The following is a 22863-nucleotide window of genomic DNA, read 5'->3' on the forward strand; positions in this document are numbered from 1 at the left end:
AATAACTTATCCACAAATCGGCAATATTTGAGCAATTTTAATATTGTTTGAAAAATATACAAAAACACTGCAGTCAATGTGGTTATGTTTATTTCATTTTATCATTAAATGTGAAACAATAGAAAAAAAGTCTTAGAAATAAAACTGCACTCATGATCTAAAATCTTATTCATAATTACAGTATATTATGAATGAATAAACGCTGGTTTGGGGGTGGGGGGTCAAAATAGAAACTGAATACCTGTGAAATGACATCAAGATAGTAAATCAACAACACATATACTTGCATTTATCATATTTTAGCCAAATATGTGAAATCTGCCTCTGTTTTTCTGAAACTGCTGATTCACCGTGCATTATCGTACAAAAACCCTCATGACATGAATAATGAATTGTGGGGCACAGTTTCAAAGACATTATCAGATGTTGTTAATGGAGTTTCACCACACATTTCTATTTACTCACTTCAGGTGAAACAAAGTTTCAGGTGCGTAATGAGTGATAATGGGAACAGCTGATTAGCTGTAATATTTGGTCAGACGGCTCAGCTGAAGCTTACGTAGACAAGAGAAGAAAAGGTGGAAGAAAAGAAGCAGAAACTCAGCAGATTATGTTTCAGTGAGGCCTAATATATTCACATTACTGCTGTTTTCAGGAAAAAATAATTAGGCAACGCAAGCTGACACCACAAATGTATCAAACCACGATCACAAAATGATTTCTAATTATTTGCCCAAAGGAACCTGAACCTTTTAACCTTACCTGCAAATATATTTAGAATTAAAAACGATTGTCTTTGTGCTGTTGTGCTTATATCAAAGTAGTTTTAGCGGAGTTAATCAATCTCAGTGGAAGTACGTCCTCCACCCATTCGTTGGGTGTGCCCATCATCCGCTCCCATAGGGCCACCTCGTACGGACTGGAATCCATCCACTCCACCGCTGCACCATAACTTCTGCCTATAGAGACAACCACACACAAGCACTGAGCATCTTTACTCAATAAAACATCATTTATAACTTTATATTATCAACTTTTGATATTGCACTTGTCAGTTGATGCTTGCTTTTTTTTTTTTTTTTTTTTTACATCTTTGTTATTTACGAAACGATTAAACATAAACATACGAATGCAGAAAAATGAAATAGTGTTGTAGCTCAGTTAATGGTTGGGTAACTTACTGTTATTAATTCATTATTAACTTATTGATGGATGAAAGATTAATCATAATCAGGAACAAGACTGAAAACAGGAAAACTGGAGGAGATGTTGAACAGTGGTTATTTTGGAATCTGTGTCGTCACATTCCTCTAAAAAACATGTGTCAAACTCAAGGCCCTGGGGCCAAATTTGGCCCTTTTAGAGCATCCAATGTGGCCCATAGGAGAAAGTAAAAATAATTATTATATATATTATATTTGTAGTGCTTATATCACATGATGGCAGTCATTTTTAATTTCAAAGAATTCTCATTGTATCCCAAATCCTGCAATTTTCCTCAAATTATTCCACATAATTTCCCAAAATTAAATCATAATAAAAGATCCTACAGGGGCTTATTGCTTAGAAGTTGTCAGTGCCTTACAGACATTCCATATCATCAATAAGTGGAAGTGCATACAAGGACACAATAATGTTGTAATTTCTTGTTTTCTCACATTTCTTACTTTAGTTCAAACTGCTCTGTATTTGGCCTCTGAACTAAAATGAGTTGTTGTTCGAAGCAATACTTACCTAAAACAAATTATTTTGCTTAAGAGTGAAATCTTTTAAGTTGGAATTTCCAAGACAAACCAATATGTAATGTAACTATGTGCTATTTAAATGCACGTTTGATACATTTGTTATCAGCAAACCAAATATAATCTATGTATTTCACATTGTAAATTCAAATTACCGGTATACGCTACTTTTTAAGTTTGAATTAAATTTTTGCCCAGAAAATTGTGATAAATCAGATGATTTTTGCAAAACGTATTTAAACACATACATCACTATGTAAAAGTTCAGGTAAAATTATGCTATTGTTTTGTTTTATTCATAAATACTAGTAACATTCACCCTGTAGAACAAACAATTAGTCCACCTCCCCCTACCTGCACTCCTGCAAAAAAATAGATAAAATAATATTATATATATTTTCTACACATTTATTGAATACTTTTATTCCTGCGTTTTATTGTTTTTGTGTGCACGGCTCAGCGGGAGCCCTCCTGGATTTCATTGTACCTTACAAGGCAATGACAATAAACGGCTATTCTATTCTATTTGTAATGGAACCAGTGTGTTTAGTTTATGTTATCTACTGAGGCCATCTAGTGGCAAATGTTTTAATATACTTTTGGAGTTATCCCACTGAGGACGCCTAGTGGCGGAGGTTATTACTACAGCTTGTTTACCAGGAAGTGCAGTCTAAAAACGTGTTCAGCAGAAGCTCCATGTGTGTTGTCTTTTCTTTGAATGAGGAGCAGAAAGGCATCGTCTGTGAGTAATAATCTTATGTTCTTTACTTAAAAGTAATGCTGTAATGTTTATTTGAAAGATATATGCTAAGATAATGATTTTGTGCTTACTTAGCATACATTTTGCTGCATTTTCTGTGTTGCAGTTTTACACGTATCTCATTAAAACCTGCTAAAGAACCAAGTGGAGCGTTTCTTTGTGGACGGATGAGAGAGTGTTTAGCTACCTGTATAGCAGAGTTACTGTGAAAAAGCTACAGTGCTCAGCGAGGACAGGACACTATTCTATTCTATTCTATGAGCAGAAATGTTTCTCAGACTGCAGTGTTATTGGTAGAGATAATGTATTAAATAATCTATCTCTGAGGACATGACTCAAACCCTAATCCTACTTTGTTTTTCCTTTAAAGTAGCTATCAGTTACCACAGACAATGAGACAGTAAGTCTTAGATGTGTTACCTCCTGTATGTTTATTTTGAAATATAATATGAGTCAGACCTGTTCCAGTTCCTAGCCTCAGGCCTCCCAGAAGGTTACTCGCCAGCCTGTCTCGGTCCCAGACTGTGAGTTCGACGCAGGCCTCTCTCAGATCTGACTCTCTGATACCGTCGTACACCATCGTGTGGTTGAACACTGGATTTGCAGTCCTCCGCAGCAGTCGTGTTTTCTGGCGGCTTTTCTTGCTTGTGTCTGGCAGCACAAAGCTGGAGATGAAAAGGCAAAAAGAGAGTGTGCAGAAGAACTTAAGCTCTTGAGCTTTCATGGATGGATAGTTTGTACATACCATTTAACGTAAGGGTCAACGGCTGCCCTGATCAGAGGCAGATTCTTGCAGTCCTTTATCCAAATGTGAATCTCTCCACTGCTGGGAGTCTCTATATCAGTGCCTATAGAAATAAAGACACTCATGTGTAGCCTAAAGATAATAAGGTGTAGCTAAATGTGTGCATACCTTCACTGTTGGGGCCCTGTGGAAGGAAACGTATGGCCACTCTCATCTCTCCTCGAACATTAGGGGGCGCTACACTGAGGGTTGTCTGGCAGAGGAGACATTACTTATAGAAAACAGACCTTAAATACCTTTTGGGAAAAAGAAATATCCAACAGCATGACCAGCATACGTGGAGTTTGCGAGAGCATGGGGAGCATTGCCCCCCTTAGTGGTCAAACATTTTTATTACAGTTTTCCCAAATTCAATCAGAAAAATACAATTCCTAATATAATGTGCATAATACACAAATATGTTAAGTGCCATAAAACACAGTGACTGTACAAAATATATATGAATACATTTGTTGTTCTTTTAGAAATACAAGTTATTTTTTTGCCGCTTGAGTCGTGTGTTCCTCATTCCCAGCAGCAACTAATTCTGCCATATATCTATACGTTGTACCCATTTGTAGAGTTTGCGAGATCCCCCTAGTGGGTAAAGTTTTCAATACAGTTTTCCAAAATTATTTAAAAAAAAATACAATTCCTAATAGAATATACATAATATACAAATATTTTGTGTGCCATAAAACAGTATGTGTTACTGTTAGTTTAATGTCACAGATGTTATTTCTACCTCAGGTGTGTAGAATAAGGTTTCATTGAAATGGTCCCAAACTTTTGAGGCTTTAGGTTGGTTCTTCTTCTGTTGCTCAATTCTTCATCACAATTTAAATGGTGAAGCGACACTGCTCCCAGCAGTTCATGTCTGGTACTGCAGCAAAAATACAGCAGAAAGCAGCCGCCGTCCTGATTTTATCATGAATTTACAACATTAAATGACACGTTGGCACAAAATTTGGGAGTCAACATTATTCAGTATGTTACTAATCATTTTTGCATGTGATACATTGTGGTTGGTGTGGATCAGTCTATAGTTTATATTTAATTCGATTTTTTCTTTTGCCTCCCTGGCAAGAATCTCAAACTCCACCTATTCTGGCCAGAGTCTAAGAAAAACTGAGGAAACAGGGCAGATGAATCAGATTTAGTTTGTGTTTGTTTCTCACTCTTGGTTTCAAGGCTATGACGTTCATCTGGGTATGGTCAAAGTCCCAGTTGGACAAGTCTATGTCCACCTCTCCCAGGAAGCAGTTCCTGCCAAAGGTATCGTTGTGCCAGACAGAAAGAATGAGCGTCTGGGTTCGGAGATACTCCATGCGAACATGATACTGTGAAAAGAGGAAGAGCGAGCAGCTTTTGTTTGCTGTCAGGCAGGCTTTGCAATGTGGGAGCATTCGTTTGTCATGGCACAGCATCTGTATACACTTACTCTGAGAATCTCGTTAAATGACGGATTCAGTGTCTTCTTTTTAATTGACGTTTTCCTCTTTCCAAAGTTAGCTCTGTCTGGAACCAGGTAGCTTTTGACGTACCTTATAAACACAAAGTGTACATCAGATGAACCTCACATCACAGTTTAGAGATATATTGCCATGAATTGGACTTTAACAACAAAATGTTTCTGGGTTCTATTAAAAAAAAAAAAAAAAAAAACTACATTCACAAATGTCTTTAAAGCTGCTCGGGACAATAATTTCTTTATCAGATACAGTGTAGGCCTCATAGATCAATAAATAATTTGCTCGAAAAAAGATGTAAAAGGTTGAAATTGCTGCTCAGACATTTATTTTGATCTCCACTATAAACACTCATAACGCATTGCATTATGGTATGTGAAGTCTTGTAGATTAAAGTGTTTACTTGTGTTTGTCCCTAAAAACTCAACCATATTGACTTCCTAACACATTTCTGGTGTTTGGACTGAAAGTTGTGGCAAAACAATGTTGGATTTGTTTTGGGATTGTCTTAATTTGATTTAAATAATGAAAATTATCACCATGAGTAGCTTTAACTCCTTTTATGTGTAAAAAAAATGTGTTTGTTTTGCTAAAGCTTCATTGTCAAATCATCCATTTGACACAGTTGTCCATTCACATCTTCAAACATTTACTTTATGCTCAGAGATGAAATAATTAATCCTGGCCTGTTTTGAAACGAGTGCTGTAATGTTATTGTATTGATGAATAGACTTTAGGAGCAGTGTAGTGTTTTGTCGGTCTAAAGTTGAGCAGGACGTTCCTCAACATGCAGACAACCGGATTACGGATCTTCATTAGCTGATGATTCAATAGGAAAAACCACAGCACTCACGGATCTGAGCGACCCCTCTTCGGGTCCCCTGCGGCGAGATCTCGACACTCAGCCACGAAGATGTGAAACTCCAAGAGCCTCTGAATGTAGTTGATGGAGAACTGGATGGTTCCCTGTACCTCCACATTCCCAATGTCGCCGTTGTACATTGTCATCACACTTCCACTCAGCTGAAAACAGAGAAACAACACAATGGCAGCATCTTGTTGTACTTACAGCATTGACTGCTGTGACAATGGTTGAGTCACATTTAGATTCATGTAGAGAATATACTGTAATATAAGTTATTGTAAGGTATGCAATACACCTTGGAACATTTTGAACACAACCTATGTTAGAATACATGAGCTCTCAGAAAGCAAAAACCTCCGCCAAGCGCCAAATATCCTCTTTGCCAGATATTGTCACTTATCTGGATCATTGATCTTGATCATAATACCATGATCATTCACACTTTAAATCCATTTTTTATATTTCCTGAAAATGTCACTAAATACTGTCCATTAGTTTATAAAATAACGCCGGAAAAACCATAACTTCCCTGGCAGATAAAATCTTGTTTGTCTAATGAAAAGTCTGAGTGTGGCTCTAAAATCTAAAATGTGGCAGTTATTAAAGAGCTCGCTGTGGGTTTACCATGTGTTTTAAAGTGTGGGAAGTGTTTATACCTAAATATGTTAAGGTGTCATTCATTCAGACAACTGTTCCTTAGGAAATCCACTTTGATCAATGAAACTTCAAAGGAAACATCAAAGCGATCAGCAAACGCCTCTGACCAAGACTGGCTGTAGATTTTCTAAGGAACAGTTTTCTGAATAAATGAAACCTTCACATATTATTCAAAAAGACGACACAAATAATTAAACTTAGTTAAATCCACAATAATCGCTAACGCTGCTAACTTCTTCACCTAATCGGTATCAGCTTTGCTACAGTGTGTTTATAACTGCTTCGAGTGATACTAAAGTTGCAAAAACAATAATAAAATAATTTCGAAACAGTGTTTAGAGGCGACTTTACATCCAAATGTCTTAAATGCCATTCTTACAACTTTCCACTTTCTCTAAATAGTGTCATTAGTCACCCATGTTTAGGCCTGAAAACTGATAGATGAAACACTTTCGCTTCCCAACCAAAGTCAGTTATTGTTCTGTTGAGTGAAGGAATGAATAAAAAGCTTTTAATGTGTCATTATAGTCCTCAGAAAGCCTGTTGTCACAGGTGGAGTGAGTGATTTTGCAAATGTTTTCAAAGGTGGTCAACAACAATACGAAACCTCCATGCAGAGGTAAATTTAAAATCTGTGAGAGAGGATTTACATCAGTGAGTGAGAACAAAGGAACTGATTTGCTCATCTTCTTCGTGTGGTCGGGGTCCGAAAATAAGGCGGGCGAAGGAGACGGGATGGATGATGCTATAGAAAGTAAGAGAAGAAGAAGGAAATTATCAATTGATATTCTTGAACAGGAACGAGATCAATCATGACATTATAATAATTGTAACTGTCGAGATCAGATAATTGACTTTAAAGTGTAATTGGGATGGAAATTCTATAAAAACTGTCACTTGCAATTTATTAAAACACAATGTGGAACCATGTTACACATACGCAGTTAATCATTAAAATATGTTTAATATCAACTTTTCCAACTACCTGGCACTTCTCTTGAGGATCATTTTAACATTTTTTTTTAAAAAATTGCTATTGGGGGCTATAGAGACAGAAAAAATGCTCAGACTCCCACACAAAAACTTATAATATCAATATTTTTATGGATAAGGAAGCCTAACAAGGTAACCAGGAGATGAAAAACAAAATATATGATATATACTATTTTTATGAGGGTCAAACTGACCCATTATCATAAGAGATGCTAACAGAAAGCTAACACAAGAGGAACTTTAGGTTTTATTGGCTTATTTATGAAAGGCTCAGTATTTGTGTCTAATTCATTTTAAACGTGAGTAATTGAGAATGTAATTGTAATTGTCTTTTAGGGGAAAATAATAATTGTAATCAGAATAGATGCCAGTCACCATAATCCTAATTTAGTTGCAATTTAACATGGATAATTGAAGATGTAATTGTAATTGAAAAATGTAATTGACCTAAACCCTGGCCAAAAAACATTGATGAGTTCTGTACCGTTGCTGATGCGTCTGAGCTCAAGAGTCGGGTCGGGTCGTCTTTCCTGTCCTATCAGAACCAGGAAATAGATTGGTTATCTGTTATGAAACTGGTGTTTGTACAAGGTAAACATAGGATAGAGCGATGAGGATGTGCTCACGTGGGGATGAAGATCCTGTGATGTCCTCCATGCTTTTAGCCAAGTTTTTAGGACGTGTTTCAGCTCGCCGCAGAGCTTTGATCACCGGATCCTGCATATCAGTCTGATCATCTACACATAGAAGTTTACATGTTCATATGTTCAGGTTAACTGAGCTTATTGAGAGTTTTGTGTTTTTATTTATAACTACATATGTTTCATCCTTTATTTTTTAGTTTAGATCTACAATAAAATCCCATGTTACCTTAACCCAGTGTTTTTCAACCTTGGGGTTGTGACCCCATGTGGGGTTGTCTGATATTCAAGTTTTTAAATAGTTTTAATTATTATTCCCTTTCAAAATAAATCACAACACAATCGTAGACAAGTGTATTCTATACTTTCACTTTCTCAAATATAAATCTAGTTCAAATGAAATAAATAAAGAAAATAAGAAAGAGAAAAAGGAAGAAAAAGAGAAAACAATTACAGCATGAACACGTAAACCACTGTTTTTCAACCTTGGGGCTGGGACCCCATGTGGGGTCCCCTGGAATTAAAATCGGGTTGCTTGAAATGTTCAGTAATTGGTTAAAAAAAAAAAAAATACTACTACCGAAGAATAAGGACATGTTGATTCACTGCCAAGTTGATTACTTGATAATCTATATGTGTTACACCTTTCCACTCTAAATGTTCAGAAAACCTTAATAAGAAAATATAAAAATTATTATTTTTCAAATACACACCACACACAATACTTATCACATAACTGTATTCTATACTTACCCTTTCTCAAATATAAATTTGGTTTAAATACCATGCAGTATAAAAATGTGACGCACTTGTCACTTTGTGCACTAATCATGGCTACTACACAGGATAACAAACATCATAATAAAAAATTTAAAAATCTTTTCAAAAAGATTATTTGGGGTCGCCAGACATTTGTGATATATAATTGGGGTATAAAAAGGCTGGGAACCACTGCCTTAACCATAGTACATCATGCAACAGTTTAGGTTACTCTTAGTTTTTGTTAACTAACAATATTTATTTTCCTTTATGTACATAAGCCGAGAATGTTTAAAAAACCTAATTTGAAGAAGAAAAAAAAAAATCTCAAGTTTAGTTTTCCAAAAATAAAACTTCAATAAATAGTCTGGAAATAAACATGAAATATAAAATTCATGAAAATAAATTAAAGTGAAAATCTTTGAATTAAGAACCTTAAAAATGTTTTCATCCCTTACAGACGTTATTTGTGAATAATAACACCCACAGGTCTGTAAAATGGGTTCATGAATAAGCAAACAAGCTCCGAGCCAAACGGGACAGTTATACAATAAGAGCAAGTCTTACAGATGTGGAATGTTATATGTTTTAATATAGTTTTGAACATAAATTATAAACTTTATTGTTTATTTACTAATGTGTAAATATTTGTTAACCTCTTCACTTCTCTTATGAAGTCTACAGTTTACAGCTGCTATGCTTCTTCCGTGTGTGTGTTAGTGTCATTCATGTGGGTGCAATGGTTGTGCTTGAAGTTGAATATGTGAAAAGCGCATCTTATTTTCTGCATTTGAAGTATTGTTGGAAGAAGTCCAGTCTTAGAGAGAGGCAGTCCTGCATGTTTTAGACATACACTTCAAGGGACGGGTTGATATGTAACCTTGTGGCTTCAGATAAAACTATGAACGCCTACAAACCAAACACCAGCAAGTAAACCTACTGTTTACAGAGATTTTCCTCTGCTAACATACGTCACACAGACAAAACATACATGATACTAAGTATCTTGCTGGTCCAACCCATGATAACAATAAACTGAACAAATGGCTGCAGTTTTAACATCTGAAGGAACTTTTGAATAAAATAAAAAAAAGTATGTCTGTTTATTTTTGCATGTGTCCATTTCAGGCATGAAGAATGAAACTTTGTAATAATTAATTTTGTTTTAGTATATATACAGTATAAATATAAATAAATAAAGACTATCCTAACAAAGAACCCCTTGTTAGACTATACTTAAAGAGCCCATGTTAAGCTAAACGGACTTTTCTGTGCTTTAAACATCATAAAAGTGCTATTTGGGCTTCATACACATAACCCAAAGTGTTTTTTCATTGATTCCCTCAATCGTTAGTTAGAGGGTGATTTGCTCCTTTCTTACTGCAGGGTGAGCCCAAACACTTCTCTCCAATTTGATGGCGCGTTCCCACTTTGATGACGAATTTGACGCGGCACTGAGCTGGAGAAGCTGTATGTACTTTCTACAGTCTATGTATGTATCGGTGAACGCCCCGTCCCCACGCTTTGTCTCGTGTTTATAAAGCAGCATGAGCTCGGCTACGGAGAGGGTGGGAGGAGGGCGGGACGTCCTCTGGCCCTACGTCACCGTGCGGTGAGGAGGAAGTCAGTGTCCCGTCTATAGACACGCCCACTCATGAATATGCATAAGTAGGCTGCATATCAGCCTGTTTGTGTAGAGTTGTTCAGAAAGGGACTTTTCAGAGGCTAAAATTCTGGAAAATGAGCAAGTTTGGGAAAATAAACCTCAAATACTATTTCTTGGGGTTCTTAGAACAAATGGAGATGGGTGAAAAATAGCATGACATGGGACCTTTAAAGAGTAACTATACCCCAAAATCACTTTTTTTCTGCTGAATACAAATATAGAGTATGAAGAAGTGCTGTTGATTGATCCTGGTCCAACTCTTAACATTTTAGTCAAAGTATTTGAATTGGCAAATTCAGTTGAAAAAATGTCAGAGTGACTGCCCTCTATGGGCTGAAATCTGGCTATTTAAATTTATTTTTGCTATTGGTTGAGAATTAGATCATGGGACCATCTTGTGTCACAGACAAGCACTTTGAGCCCCGCCCCTTTTTTAAAAACCAGCACCTGTGGGATCTACAATCTGTAGTGAGTAGGTTTGAGTGAGAGAAGAGTGAATAGAGGTATATTGAGTAATGAGTAGCTAGTTAGCATAGCATAGATTGTGAATTGGAGATTTTACAGTATAGACTGTGGATCCCCGCCTATATTCAAGGCATTTTTTTAATTTCCCTCCTTGTGGCAGGTCAGGAGAAATTAAGCTTTGACAATTGATGGTACAAAAACACTGTAAAACCACAAAGAAAACACTGAGCTAAAGGATGACCACTGCTTACAGTTTTTGGTGGAGTTGGACCAGGTTTCTGCCGTGCTGCTCATTGGGGACTCCTGTCCTGCTGCCCACAGGATGCGCTGACCCGACTTGCTTCTCCTCCTGTTGTGACGTTCTTCTGAGCTCACTGGGGTACTGGCCCTCACTGGTCTACTCAGCTCCAGTTCAGTCCTTGACATGCCCTCAGTCTCCTCATTCGTTGTGCCATCCATCCCCAGGTAATGGCGGTAGTCGGTGGGAACGAAGGCTCGTGCCCGAGGAGGAGTCCCAGCATCGTCTGGTGGTTTTCTCAACATGGCGCCTTTCTCTGTGACCTGCCTTTGCTTTCTGCTCTGTGAGCGAACCGGGCTTACGTCTATGTTTGCCTGGCGTGGATCTCTTTCCTCATAAACATTCAGAGTAAACAGGCTTGTGGCCTTTCGCAAGGAATTTCCACGATTGCTTGAATTTTCGAAGCTGTCCTTTTTCCTTTTAGGGGAACGGATCTCCTTTCTGGGACTGACTTGCAGTTTTGGTTTCTCCTCTCCATTCCAGTCTTTGGAGCTCTTTTTGCAGTGTTTGTGGTGCCCAGACTCATAGCTCGTTGGGTTGGGTTTGCTGTCATTTGGTGCTCTCGATTCAATTTCTACCTGTAGGTCAAGTGATTGCTTTCTTTGAGCTGAGAGGGACGATATATTGGCAACTGATCTTGTCTCGTTAATGACTAAAATCTCTCGTTCACCAGCCAACAACTCTGCAGGCGGAGTACCCGTCATCCCTTTTCTTTTTGCACATTTGATTTTGTTGGACGAATAGGATTTTTTGGAGGAGCTGGATGAGGCCTCGTCCCAGAACTCAAGCAGAGAGTTGAACTGTGATCGGCTCGTGCTGAGACTTGGAGAAACATCCATCCTCTGATTAAACTGGAGATCACTGAAAGTCGGATTTGTATCCGAGTTTTCATCGTCTCCCAGTGACCTCAGGTCATACTCAGACTTTGTGAACCTTTTACTTAATTTTTCTTTATTAGAACCACGACTATCCTTTCTATCCCCACTAGTGTTGGATGTTCCTACATAAAACATGGGCTTGTGTCTCTCCTGATCAAAGAAACGCTGAAGCATCCGTATCCTCTCAGCTGTATTCTGCAGCCTGCCCAGTTGAGGGCTAGTAGCTCTGTTTTGATCAGAGTCTTCCTCTTTACTGGATATGCTTCTCTCCTCAATCTCATTGGTTGAAACCCCATAAAACTTATCATGGGTGCTAATTTCTATTGTCTCCATCACAATCGTATTACTCCCACTAGATTTGTGGTCACTGTGCGAGGTTTCTCTGGAAAAAGACACTTTCTCTGATTCTGAGATGACTCTCGAGAGATCTGTGTCCAGATTTGGTATATAAACAGTGTCTGATGTCTGGTCTTGCAGATCAACAACGATTTCTTCAACCAAACTGTCACAATCTGTGGCTGGTTGTACCAAGCAAATAATCTCAGACTCAGGACTGTTGGCTGTCTTCCCTACAGAGTCGTGGTTGGTTAGGTACAATGCTTCTGTGTCTGAAATACTGTCAATTACTTCAGGCAATTTTATTTCTTCTGAGTCGTATGGCAAGCCTTCATTTCCGGTATCAGTGTAAAAACTTTCAGCTACTTCTATGTTTCCGGTATCAGTGTAATAACCTTCCGGTACTTCTGTGTTTCCGGTATTAGTGTAATAACCTTCCGGTACTTCTATGTTTCTGGTATCAGTGTAATAACCTTCCGGTACTTCTATGTTTCTGGTATCAGTGTAATAACCATCCGGTACTTCTATGTTTCTGGTATCAGTGTAATAACCTTCCGGTACTTCTGTGTTTCCGGTGTCGTTGTAAAAACCTTCCGGTATTTCTGTGTTTTCGGTATCAGTGTAAAAACCTTCCGGCACTTCTATGTTTCTGGTATCAGTGTAAAAACCTTCCGGTGCTTCGATGTTTCTGGTATCAGTGTAATAACCTTCCGGTGCTTCTGTGTTTCTGGTATCAGTGTAAAAACCTTCCGGTGCTTCTATGTTTCCGGTATCAGTGTAAAAACCTTCCGGTACTTCTGTGCTTCCAGTATTAGTGTAATAACCTTCCGGTACTTCTATGTTTCTGGTATCAGTGTAATAACCTTCCCGTACTTCTGTGTTTCCGGTATCAGTGTAATAACTTTCCGGTATTTCTATGTCTTCCTGAAGGTTGATTTCTAGTTGCTGCTGTCCGTCATCACCTGGAATCATGATGTCAACATTGTTGATCCTCATCTCAGTGTATTTTTCCTTAACAGATGATATATCAGACTCTGTATCAGGTGAGGCTTGGCCAGGTTTAAGTCCTTTGTTTCTTGATGGGATTGCTTTACCGACAGATTTGCTTACTTCAACGACATCTTCCACATTCAGTATCCTTCTATCTCTCGCAGCTATCTCCACTATTTCTTGTATTTTGGTTGATTCTTCTAAACCAGTTTGTTCTGTTTCTCTTGACTCATCCTCGTCATTGGTGTGTATTTCAAGGTCAAATCTTTCAATTTCAATTATTTCTCCTTGTTCTTCAACAACAGCAATAACTGAATCCTCTCCTTCTAAAATACAAACTTCTACAGGCATCTCAGAGTTGTTTGAGGCCCCTGGACGGTCTGTGTTATTTAACCATTCTGTGCTGTCAACGCTGCGGCTGAACCAGTCCAGCACCTTTGTGATGGAGTCATCTTCATCACCAGTATGATTACTGGTTTGTGTGGATAATCTAAACTCACGTTTCTGACTCAGGTTCGGGATCTGTTGATCTGCCTTGTCTATAAAATGGAGATCATAAGAAACAGGAGGACCTGGATCTAAAAAGGAAAAATAAACCAGAATAAAAAGTCAAAAGATATATTTTCATTCTGAAACCATTTATAACAGCAGCCCAGTTCATTAAAACATCAGATGAGTTCTGTTGCTGATCAAAGGAGAGTGGTTTAAATGTTAGGTTTACTCGCTAACCTTAAACTAAAGTCCTAACACACTTCAGGCCAATCATACATTTTTACCATGACCTCAGCATATGTCCTCCCTCTTACTTAGTACAGTAGTGGCTCTCTCAAAGAAAGCAAAAGGATAGTTTTCAGCACCATCCTGACATTACAGAATACCCAGTAACGCAATCTCTACCATAAATAAAAGTCCGAGGATTCAAACCAAAACGTCTTCAGTCGCGTTAGTAGTCCTTAGATCTAGTTCATTCATCTTCTGACCCACTTATTCCTGTTAAGGGTTGTGGGCCCTGGTGCCTATCTCCAGCTATCATTCTGGACAGGGAGCCAGTCCACAAACAGACAAAAAAACAAAACAATCGAACACCCATTTACTCCAATAGGCAATCTGGAGATTTCAATTAAACAGACATAACATGTTTTTGGATGGAGGAAGGAAACGAGAGTTCTCAGGAAAAATCCTTGCAAGTACAGAGAGAACATTCAACTTCCACAAAGAAAGGACCAAAGTGTCCATGCCAGGGCTTGAACAGAGAGCCTACTGGTAGTTGCTGCGAAGTAGACGTGCAACAGTCTGCAGAACTCGTTAATAACCAATCAATCACAAGACTAAGAAGGAGAGATTCACTGAGACAACCTCGAAACTCTGACCGTAACCAAGTTTAGGTTTAAGACTGACTTGGACGGTCCTGGATTCTTTATTGACTTCTATCATTAGGCCAATTCTTTAGATTTTCCTCTACCCGGTAAACAGATTGATGCATTCCCTATTAATTCATATTCTTGTATATTTCCAAAACACTGCAATAATTGAAAAATAACTGATAATACATTACTTCGTTTAAACTTACCCACAATACTTTGTGGTAAACTTAACACCTCCAACTTTGTGGTTGTGTCCACATTTTTGTTGTTGAATATGTCAACGAAGGGGTACGTTGGGACCGGATTATCTCCTTCCACACCAATCTGAATAATTTCCGTCCCATTGGGCACGTCATTGATCAGATATTCATCAAGTCTGAAATTTCAATAGATTATGAGTTGACAAAATGTGAAAAGCTTTAATGAAGTGTTTTGGAAACAAAATGCAAACTGACCTGTCCATTAAGACTGAAGATGGGAGTCTTTCACTGATTTGAGAGGGAAATGTAGAAACATCCCTTGTTGGGGACTGCAGGAGGATTGGATTTGCATAGGGGAGGGGCTCAAATATTCGATCTCGTTCTGGAAAAATTGTATTCTCATAACCTATTGAGTTGGAACGCTTGGAACTCTTGGTGGATCCCTGATGAAGGCTTCCTCTTGGGGAAGGGACCACAACCACTGGCACAAGTCTGGCCTCCGACCCCAGGCTGTTCTTTTCTGACTGAGAAGAGCTGCGTCTTGAAAGAAACGTCCTTTTTTTTGGCACTGGTCTAGAACTCACTGAGGAAGTCGCTGATTTAATGGAGCCCTCGGAAATCACACAGACTTCAGCTACTGTGTCATTGTCATTCCTCAATGGAGAGGTGGACTCTGTGGTGATCACTGACAAATGATACAAACACATTAAAAAACCCCGTTTTTACCTTTTCAATCTCCTAAGTGTGAATGTTTGTATATTAGTCCAAACCTGTTACCACTGGTTCCTGTTCCTGCCTTCCTGACTGGTCGATAATATTTTCATGAAGCTCAATAAAAGAAATAGAAGTTCGATTAAAAGGGTTGCGTCTCGGCTTGAGGAAAAGAAAGGAACAGAATTACAAACACATCACAGAACAAACCAGAGCATTAAAGCTGATTCTTACCGTTTTTGGGGTGTGAGCTGATGATCCTCGATTTTCTTTTTCTATATTACTGACCGCTGACTGACAAATGGACGCCTGCCTGTTGGCAAAAATATACAGTAGGTTTGAAAAATTAGCAAATCCCAAAAATCTGATTTGGGACTCTCTTTTCTTTGTTTTAAAGATAGATTATTATATCTTTTGTATCAATAGTATGTTTTTCTTTCTTTGTTTGTTTCTTTCTTTGTTTGTTTCTTTCTTTGTTTGTTTCTTTCTTTCTTCCTTTCTTTCTTTCTTTCTTTTTCCATTTTCTGTACCCAACTCCAGATAACAAAGACACAAATAATCAGAAAGTCCCTTTAGGTTCCAGTGTTCATTGTATACTCCTTTTTTATTTACTACCTTCATCATGGGACCATTTCCTGCATGGATTATTGGTGGATTTACAAAAAAAAAAAGGTATGTTTTACAACATAATTAAAGTCAACATTTGCTTTTTAAAAAACTTGTTTTTTAATGTCAACAACAATTTTTAAAAAATTTCATAATAAACATGTTATGCCTGAAGTCGCCTTCTTTCTTTTCATAACATCTCAACAGGAATGAATTCTTCTACACTTGTGTGTGCATGACTGAGGCTTGCTGACTTGTAAATAACACCATCTGTCCAACCCAGTCAGCTATCAAAGGGTGAAGCAGTGTCTGCTGCTATGTTATGGGAGAAGAAAATATTAAAAAAAATTGTGATCTGACTGAAAAAGTATGTGTAGTTCCGTTTGTGGGGTGGTTTTGTGGAATAATCTTGATGAAAAGATTAAACTAAGTATAAAAAATGTACAAAAGATATATCTTTGAAAATTACAGAAAAGAAAAATGTAAATCTCACAGTTGTTGATGGCGCCTGTGCATTTTGTTTGTTTTTGTTCTGTTTTTATTAACACCTCGACTGGAGTATTTTTTTGTAATGTCAATTTAGTTTATTTCATTGGATTTTGCAGTTGTTAATGGTGAAGAACGGGGGTAGGACTTGATAAGACCTAGGCTTCTTACTGTCCCTCGTCGAACAAATTAAATGTGAATTATATTAAATTTGACTTTTTAATTTATAAAGATTTCTGTTCAGATTTGTTTATATGTTTTCACCTACTTTTTTTTATTTGTTTGTTCAAAATAAATAAATAAATAAACCTGCAGAGGCTGCATCCACACAGAACAGATGCGGGCTGTTACATCCTCCACACTTAAACTCTGAAGCTTAACCAAACATTGACAGTACAGCAATAACAGGCATGTGTTGAATGTGTGTCGACTGAGGCAAAATGTTACTCAACTTCGAAGTTGTTAAAAGTGTCTAAAAAAAAAAAAAAAAACCAATGCCATCCCCGGGATATGAAACTAGGACCCCTGATCTCCAGATACGTCAAACAAAGCATTTCTTATCACAGTGTTGGATGAACTCATCCGTCCACCTGTTTTATTCCCTGCAGCTCTGGGAGCAACGCGGTAGACAGACAATAAAACTGACGCACTGCACTCCAAGTCGGCACCGCCCATGTTTACACAGGCTGAGTCACAAGATACACTCAGAGAAGACACACAACATTTATACCAATAAACTCAGAGGAGAAGAGCTGGTTTTGTATTTTAGAAATGTGTTAAATATGGTATTTTACATATCAAACAACTTAAGGCTTAACATGAACCAGAAAGAGAAAATGATTATATTAAAGATCTCTGTCAGTGCTTAAAATTTGGATTTTCATCTAAAAAAAAAAAAAAAAAAAAAGAAAGAAATAATAAAAAATATATATGAATAAAGACATAAAATCTTACATGATGTCCTCCACCTGTAGTGCTTGAAAACTTCTTTCTGGTTTCTGCGGAGCGACGATGTCAGAGCTACGACTGCCGGAGGTTTTGGATCTTTCAAGCCTAATAGATCCATCTGCAGACAGGTTAAAGCAGGTCAAACTCAAGGCCCAGGGGCCAAATCTGGCCCTTTTAGAGCATTCAAATTGGCCCACAGGAGACAGTAAAAATTATAGAGAAAACATGAATTATTGTGTAAATGAAACTCCACAATATTTGCAGGGGCTCACAGATTTCCCTAGGCTTATATCACAATGATGGCAGTTATTTTTTAATGTTATACCGTTGAAAAAACTCAAAATTCTTACACAATCGTTTAATTTTCCTGAAATTATTACATAATGTTTTCCTTAATAAGAAATTTAAAGTGAAGACCCTGTTGGAACAGATATATGTCACTTATTGCTTGAATATGGTGAGTTTCTTACATATTCACAAAGTGGGGTACGGGTACCCCCAGGGATACGTAAATTGCCATAGGGGTACGTGAAGAGAAATTAAAAACATAGTGACAACATAGGAAACTAGAATATAAATGGACCAGCAGTCAGGAGCCCCCATGCATTGCCACAAATTACACATTGGACTACAGCATTCACAGGGCTTCAGTTTTTCCACATTTTGTTACATTACAGCTTTATTCCAAATCAAATTAAATTCATCTTTTTTCCTCAAAATTCTACACAAAATACTCCATAATGACAATGTGAAATAGTTTTTAATTAGATTTTTGCAAATTTGTGAAAAACAGAAAACTAAAAAATGTTTTTTTTTAAGTGTGCAGGAGTATAAGGGGTACATGGTTTCAAGTTAAATGTCTGAAGGATTACGAGATTGTGAAAGTTAGCTGTAGCCTATTATTTATTAGGTATTTAGTTTATATAATAGTATTTATTCTGTTTTAGTTTAAAAAATACATATATATTTGTTTCTTTTAAATAGTTTGAGATGACTTAGTTGTAATTTGCACTATATAAATAAAGTTGAGTTGAGATTTTAAATCTTTTTATTTATATATATTTTGAAAAATATAGGAGCATTAGGTAAACATTACTGATGATTACCAGCACTCTATTATTGTATTCTTTAATAATAATGACAAAAAAAACCTACACAATAATTACCATAAAATGACTATTTGCAGCTAAATCTGATGCATTTTTATTGTTGTCATGGCTGATTTATGTTGAGTTTTAAAGGCCCTTTGTATAATTTCAATCTCAGAGGTAACAACAGGGAATATTCAACTTCCTGCTATAACAGGAAGTAACAAAGGCAGACAGGGTTGTAATCAGCCCACCTAAACTGATGGACCTCCCTCTTTTAATGGAGGCCAGGATGATCTCAGAGCCGTGGATGGTGTCCGTGTGTCGGTTAGATTTGGCTTCGTAAAACCATTCACCCGTCAGATACTTCAGGTACTGCTTGCGAGTCTTCAGTATGTGCTCCAGTCTACTGCAGGGACACAGAGATACATGGGAATAATTACTGATATAATACTTTAAATAATACATGTTTGCTCCCAGCTGCACTTACTGAAAAAACCAGTTTAATTCACTTCAAGTGCAAGTCATTCTAAAATATGATCTGGAATGCTGATAAATCAACTAAAAACTTTCCCAACATGCAAATACTTCCTAAAATTCAATCTTTATGCGTTTAATTTTTCACTGGATGGTCTTCATCAGCTTTTCAGAATCGGAGCATATGACCCATCGGACGGAATTGGAACAACATTTCCAACAAATAGAACGTAAATCAAAACAATTCATGAATCTGAGAATAGTCTGTTTCCTGTTTGTGAACAAGCAAAGCTGGTCATGTGAAGAAAGGCCAACAAATTATATCCGGCTGTTGACTTAATCCTTTTATACTGGACTGATGGAGACACACAGCATGCATTCAGCCTCTGTCCAAACCAGCTACAGCCGTTAAACATATAATGAAGAGCATGTGGTTTCACGTTTTTGTTACTGTCTAAAAATAAAATCTAACATTTACACAAACAGGTTTAAAATGTATTTGTTCTTTCATTCATGATTGTATTAAAATGCATGAAGAGAAATTGGTTTCTTATTTTATTTTAAGACAGGGGAGGAGTTAAAAGCATGTGTTACATTTTTTTTGTCCTTTAAACTTCTAATCAAATGTTCAGTGTCTTCCTGGCTGTAATTGTGTTATTCTATTATGAGCAGACGGTCCCACAAAGGTCTCATCTCATAGAGTAGGTGATGGAGACAGATCAGACGTTTAATAAGTGCATCAAATGACACTAAGTTAAATGTCTCAGTGGAGAGTCTAACACTGTAAAGGTTTTATACCTGATTCTCTCCTCCTCAGCTCTCTTTAGTTCAGCATCCCTGATCAGAACCGTCATGATGGTGCCTCGCTCCTCCTCCGTCAGGTGGCTCAGGTCGATCATGGCTTCTCCTGATCCTCTCCCAAGAAAAGGTGTGGAACTAATGGGAGGCTCAATCTGTCAGACAAATCAAACACATCCACCCGATGACTGTAAAAGACAGTTGTTTTTTTTTAACACGTCTTTCTTTCCAGCTGCGCCCTCACCTCCTCATCAAAAAAACACACACAGAGAGACACTGAACTATAATGTGGCAGCTGCTTTAGGATATTTGAATAAATCAACATCTTAGCAAAGAACAAACAGAAATAAAGAGATATCTTAGCTGTGGCTTCCTTCTGAATAGAAGGAACTTCAACAGAAACTATGAGCCTTTTGAAAAACACATGGGAATAAATGTTGAATTTAAAGCCACAATAAAATTATTGTCCTTGAAAATACTAATGTGTTTGATTGCATTTTACATTTTACCACCATCTTCTCCCGCTTAGCCATTTCCGGGTCGCGGGGGCAGCATCCTCAGTAGGGAGGCCCAGACTTCCCTCTCCCCGGCCACTTCCTCCAGCTCTTCCGGGGGGATCCCGAGACGTTCCCAGGCCAGCCGAGAGACATAGTCTCTCCAGCGTGTCCTGGGTCTTCCCCGGGGCCTCCTTCCGGAGGGACGTGCCCTGAACGCCTCACTAGGGAGGCGTTCAGGGGGCATCCTCATTAGGTGCCCGAGCCACCTCATCTGGCTCTTCTCGATGCGGAGGAGCAGCGACTCTGCTTTGAGCCCCTCCCGAATGACTGAGCTTCTCACCCTATCTCTAAGGGAGAGCCCAGCCACCCTACGGAGGAAACTCATTTCGGCCGCTTGTACCCGTGATCTTGTTCTTTCGGTCATGACCTAAAGTTCATGACCATAGGTGAGGGTTGGAACGTAGACCGACCTGTAAATCGAGAGCTTCGCTTTTTGGCTCAGCTCCCTTTTTACAATGACGGACCGGTGCAGACTCAGCATCACTGCAGACGCCGCACCAATCCGCCTGTCGATCTCTCGCTCCATCCTTCCCTCACTCGTGAACAAGACCCCGAGGTACTTGAACTCCTCCACCTGGGGCAGAACCTCATCTCCACCTTTTTCCGGTCGAGGACCATAGACTTGGATTTGGAGGTGCTGATTCTCATTTCGGCCGCTTCACACTCGATCCAGTGAGAGTTGAAGGTCACGGTATGTTGGAGCCAACAGGACCACATCATCTGCAAAAAGCAGTGATGCAATACTGAGGCCCCCGAACCGGACCCCCTCAACGCCCTGACTGCGCCGAGAAATTTTGTCCATAAAAGTTATGAACAGAATCGGTGACAAATGGCAGCCCTGGCGGAGTCCAACCCTCACCGGAAACGATTTCGACTTACTGCCGGCAATGCGGACCAGACTCTGACTCCGGTCATACAGGGAACGAACAGCTCCTATCAGGAGGTTCGATACCCCATACTCCCGGAGGACCCCCCACAGGAATCCCCGAGGGACACGGTCAAATACCTTTTCCAGGTCCACAAAACACATGTGGACTGGTTGGGCAAATTCCCATGACCCCTCAAGGACCCTGCTGAGGGTGTAGAGCTGGTCCACAGTTCCACGGCCAGGACAAAAACCACATTGCTCCTCCTGAATCCGAGGTTCAACTATCCGGCAGACCCTCCTCTCCAGTACCCCTGAATAGACCTTACCGGGGAGGCTGAAGAGTGTGAGCCCTCTATAATTGGAACACACCCTTCGGTCCCCCTTCTTAAAAAGGGGGACCACATAATGGGTAAAATATCTTGCAAGATTTTCCCCCAAAATCCCTCATTTTCACCTAAGGATGATTAAAACGTTCTTCGTCTGCATCTGTTTGTCAACTCTTAGACCAAAGTAAATGCACAAAATGACAACAAAAATACACAAAGTAACAACAGAAATACAAAGGAAGGCAACAAAATCATATAGGAAAAAAGACATACAAAATGATGACATAAATAAAAAGAAAAACACCAAAATCCTATAAAAGGAGAGAAAGATACACAAATTGACAACAAGAATACACAACATGACAACAGAAATACAAAGAAAGACTCTAAAATCATATAGAAGGAGACAAATGTATACAAAAGGACAACAGAAATACACAAAAGGACAACAGAAATACAAAGAAACACTCTAAAAGGAGATGAAAACACACAAAATAGAATAGAACAATAGATAAATAAATAAATGACAGAAAAATGACAACAAAAATACACAAAATGAATTCTAAAACCTCACAACTTATTTTCATCCATGGGTTTGATCTTAGATGAAAATCCAATGCAGGGAGATACTTCTTTTACACACAAAAATGTCCATTACTATAGCCATCCTTAACTTACAATTAACATGTTTAAATGCAGGACTTTAGGCTCTATGTGGTTGTGTTTACTTTTAGGTTGTAAAATGAATTCCAACAAAAGACTCGGAACAAACAGAACAGTGTGGGGTTTTTTCTTTTCTTCTTTTTTTACCTGAAGGCTTTAATTTTCTACGAAAATCATCAAATCTAGCATCTAAAAAAAACACAAACATACCTTTAAATGCTTACAGTTGGTCCTTTTGTACTTCCAGTAAACAGCATACCTGTGTTCAGGCGTCACATTTATACCAATAGCAGCTGATGTTTGCTTACCTCACTGAAGTCCTGTAGTCCTCACACACTAAACGCCTTTACAATTACAACAATAACAGAGTGCAGAGAAGTGTGTAAAGTGTGCAGGCCCTCCTCAGCTCTGTGTGTGTGTGTGTGTGTGTGTGTGTGTGTGTGTGTGTGTGTGTGTGTGTGTGTGGTG

The 22863-nt window shown here is 38.3% G+C and overlaps 1 protein-coding gene across 4 annotated transcripts; it reads right to left on the reverse strand.

The window, feature by feature from the left end:
• Nucleotides 1-73: 73 nt before the first annotated feature.
• Nucleotides 74-22863, reverse strand: sytl2b (synaptotagmin-like 2b). 4 transcript variants are annotated; one of them, XM_028464499.1, is made up of 20 exons: nt 22704-22863; nt 19982-20136; nt 18961-19115; nt 17625-17736; nt 15813-15891; nt 15638-15740; nt 15123-15552; nt 14874-15043; nt 13138-13881; nt 11053-13098; nt 7897-8007; nt 7755-7805; nt 6928-7022; nt 5609-5778; nt 4728-4830; nt 4465-4626; nt 3416-3500; nt 3248-3338; nt 2962-3167; nt 74-959 (listed from the first exon to the last, which is right to left on the reverse strand). In XM_028464499.1, the coding sequence occupies exons 2-20, from the start codon at nt 20080-20082 to the stop codon at nt 811-813; spliced, it is 5163 nt and encodes a 1720-aa protein (XP_028320300.1). In that variant the 5' UTR covers nt 20083-20136; nt 22704-22863; the 3' UTR covers nt 74-810. The 4 variants fall into 4 exon arrangements, with proteins under 4 accessions (XP_028320300.1, XP_028320299.1, XP_028320297.1 ...); XM_028464498.1 differs by having other exon boundaries at nt 11053-13881; nt 18961-19112; XM_028464496.1 differs by having other exon boundaries at nt 11053-13881; nt 22704-22862.

Source organism: Gouania willdenowi, chromosome 13, assembly GCF_900634775.1.
Source record: "Gouania willdenowi chromosome 13, fGouWil2.1, whole genome shotgun sequence".
In the NCBI taxonomy this organism is placed as follows: Eukaryota; Metazoa; Chordata; class Actinopteri; order Blenniiformes; family Gobiesocidae; genus Gouania; species Gouania willdenowi.

Excerpts from the sequence above, each read along its gene's own strand:
- sytl2b (XM_028464496.1), bottom strand. The coding sequence starts at position 20,082 with ATGATCGACCTGAGCCACCTGACGGAGGAGGAGCGAGGCACCATCATG. Across the intron at positions 8,008-11,052 it reads GTCCAACTCCACCAAAAACT|ATGATCAGACTGATATGCAG; the intron begins GTAAGCAGTGGT and ends TTCTATGTGTAG. Across the intron at positions 3,501-4,464 it reads TCATAGCCTTGAAACCAAGA|ACAACCCTCAGTGTAGCGCC; the intron begins GTGAGAAACAAA and ends CTCCTCTGCCAG.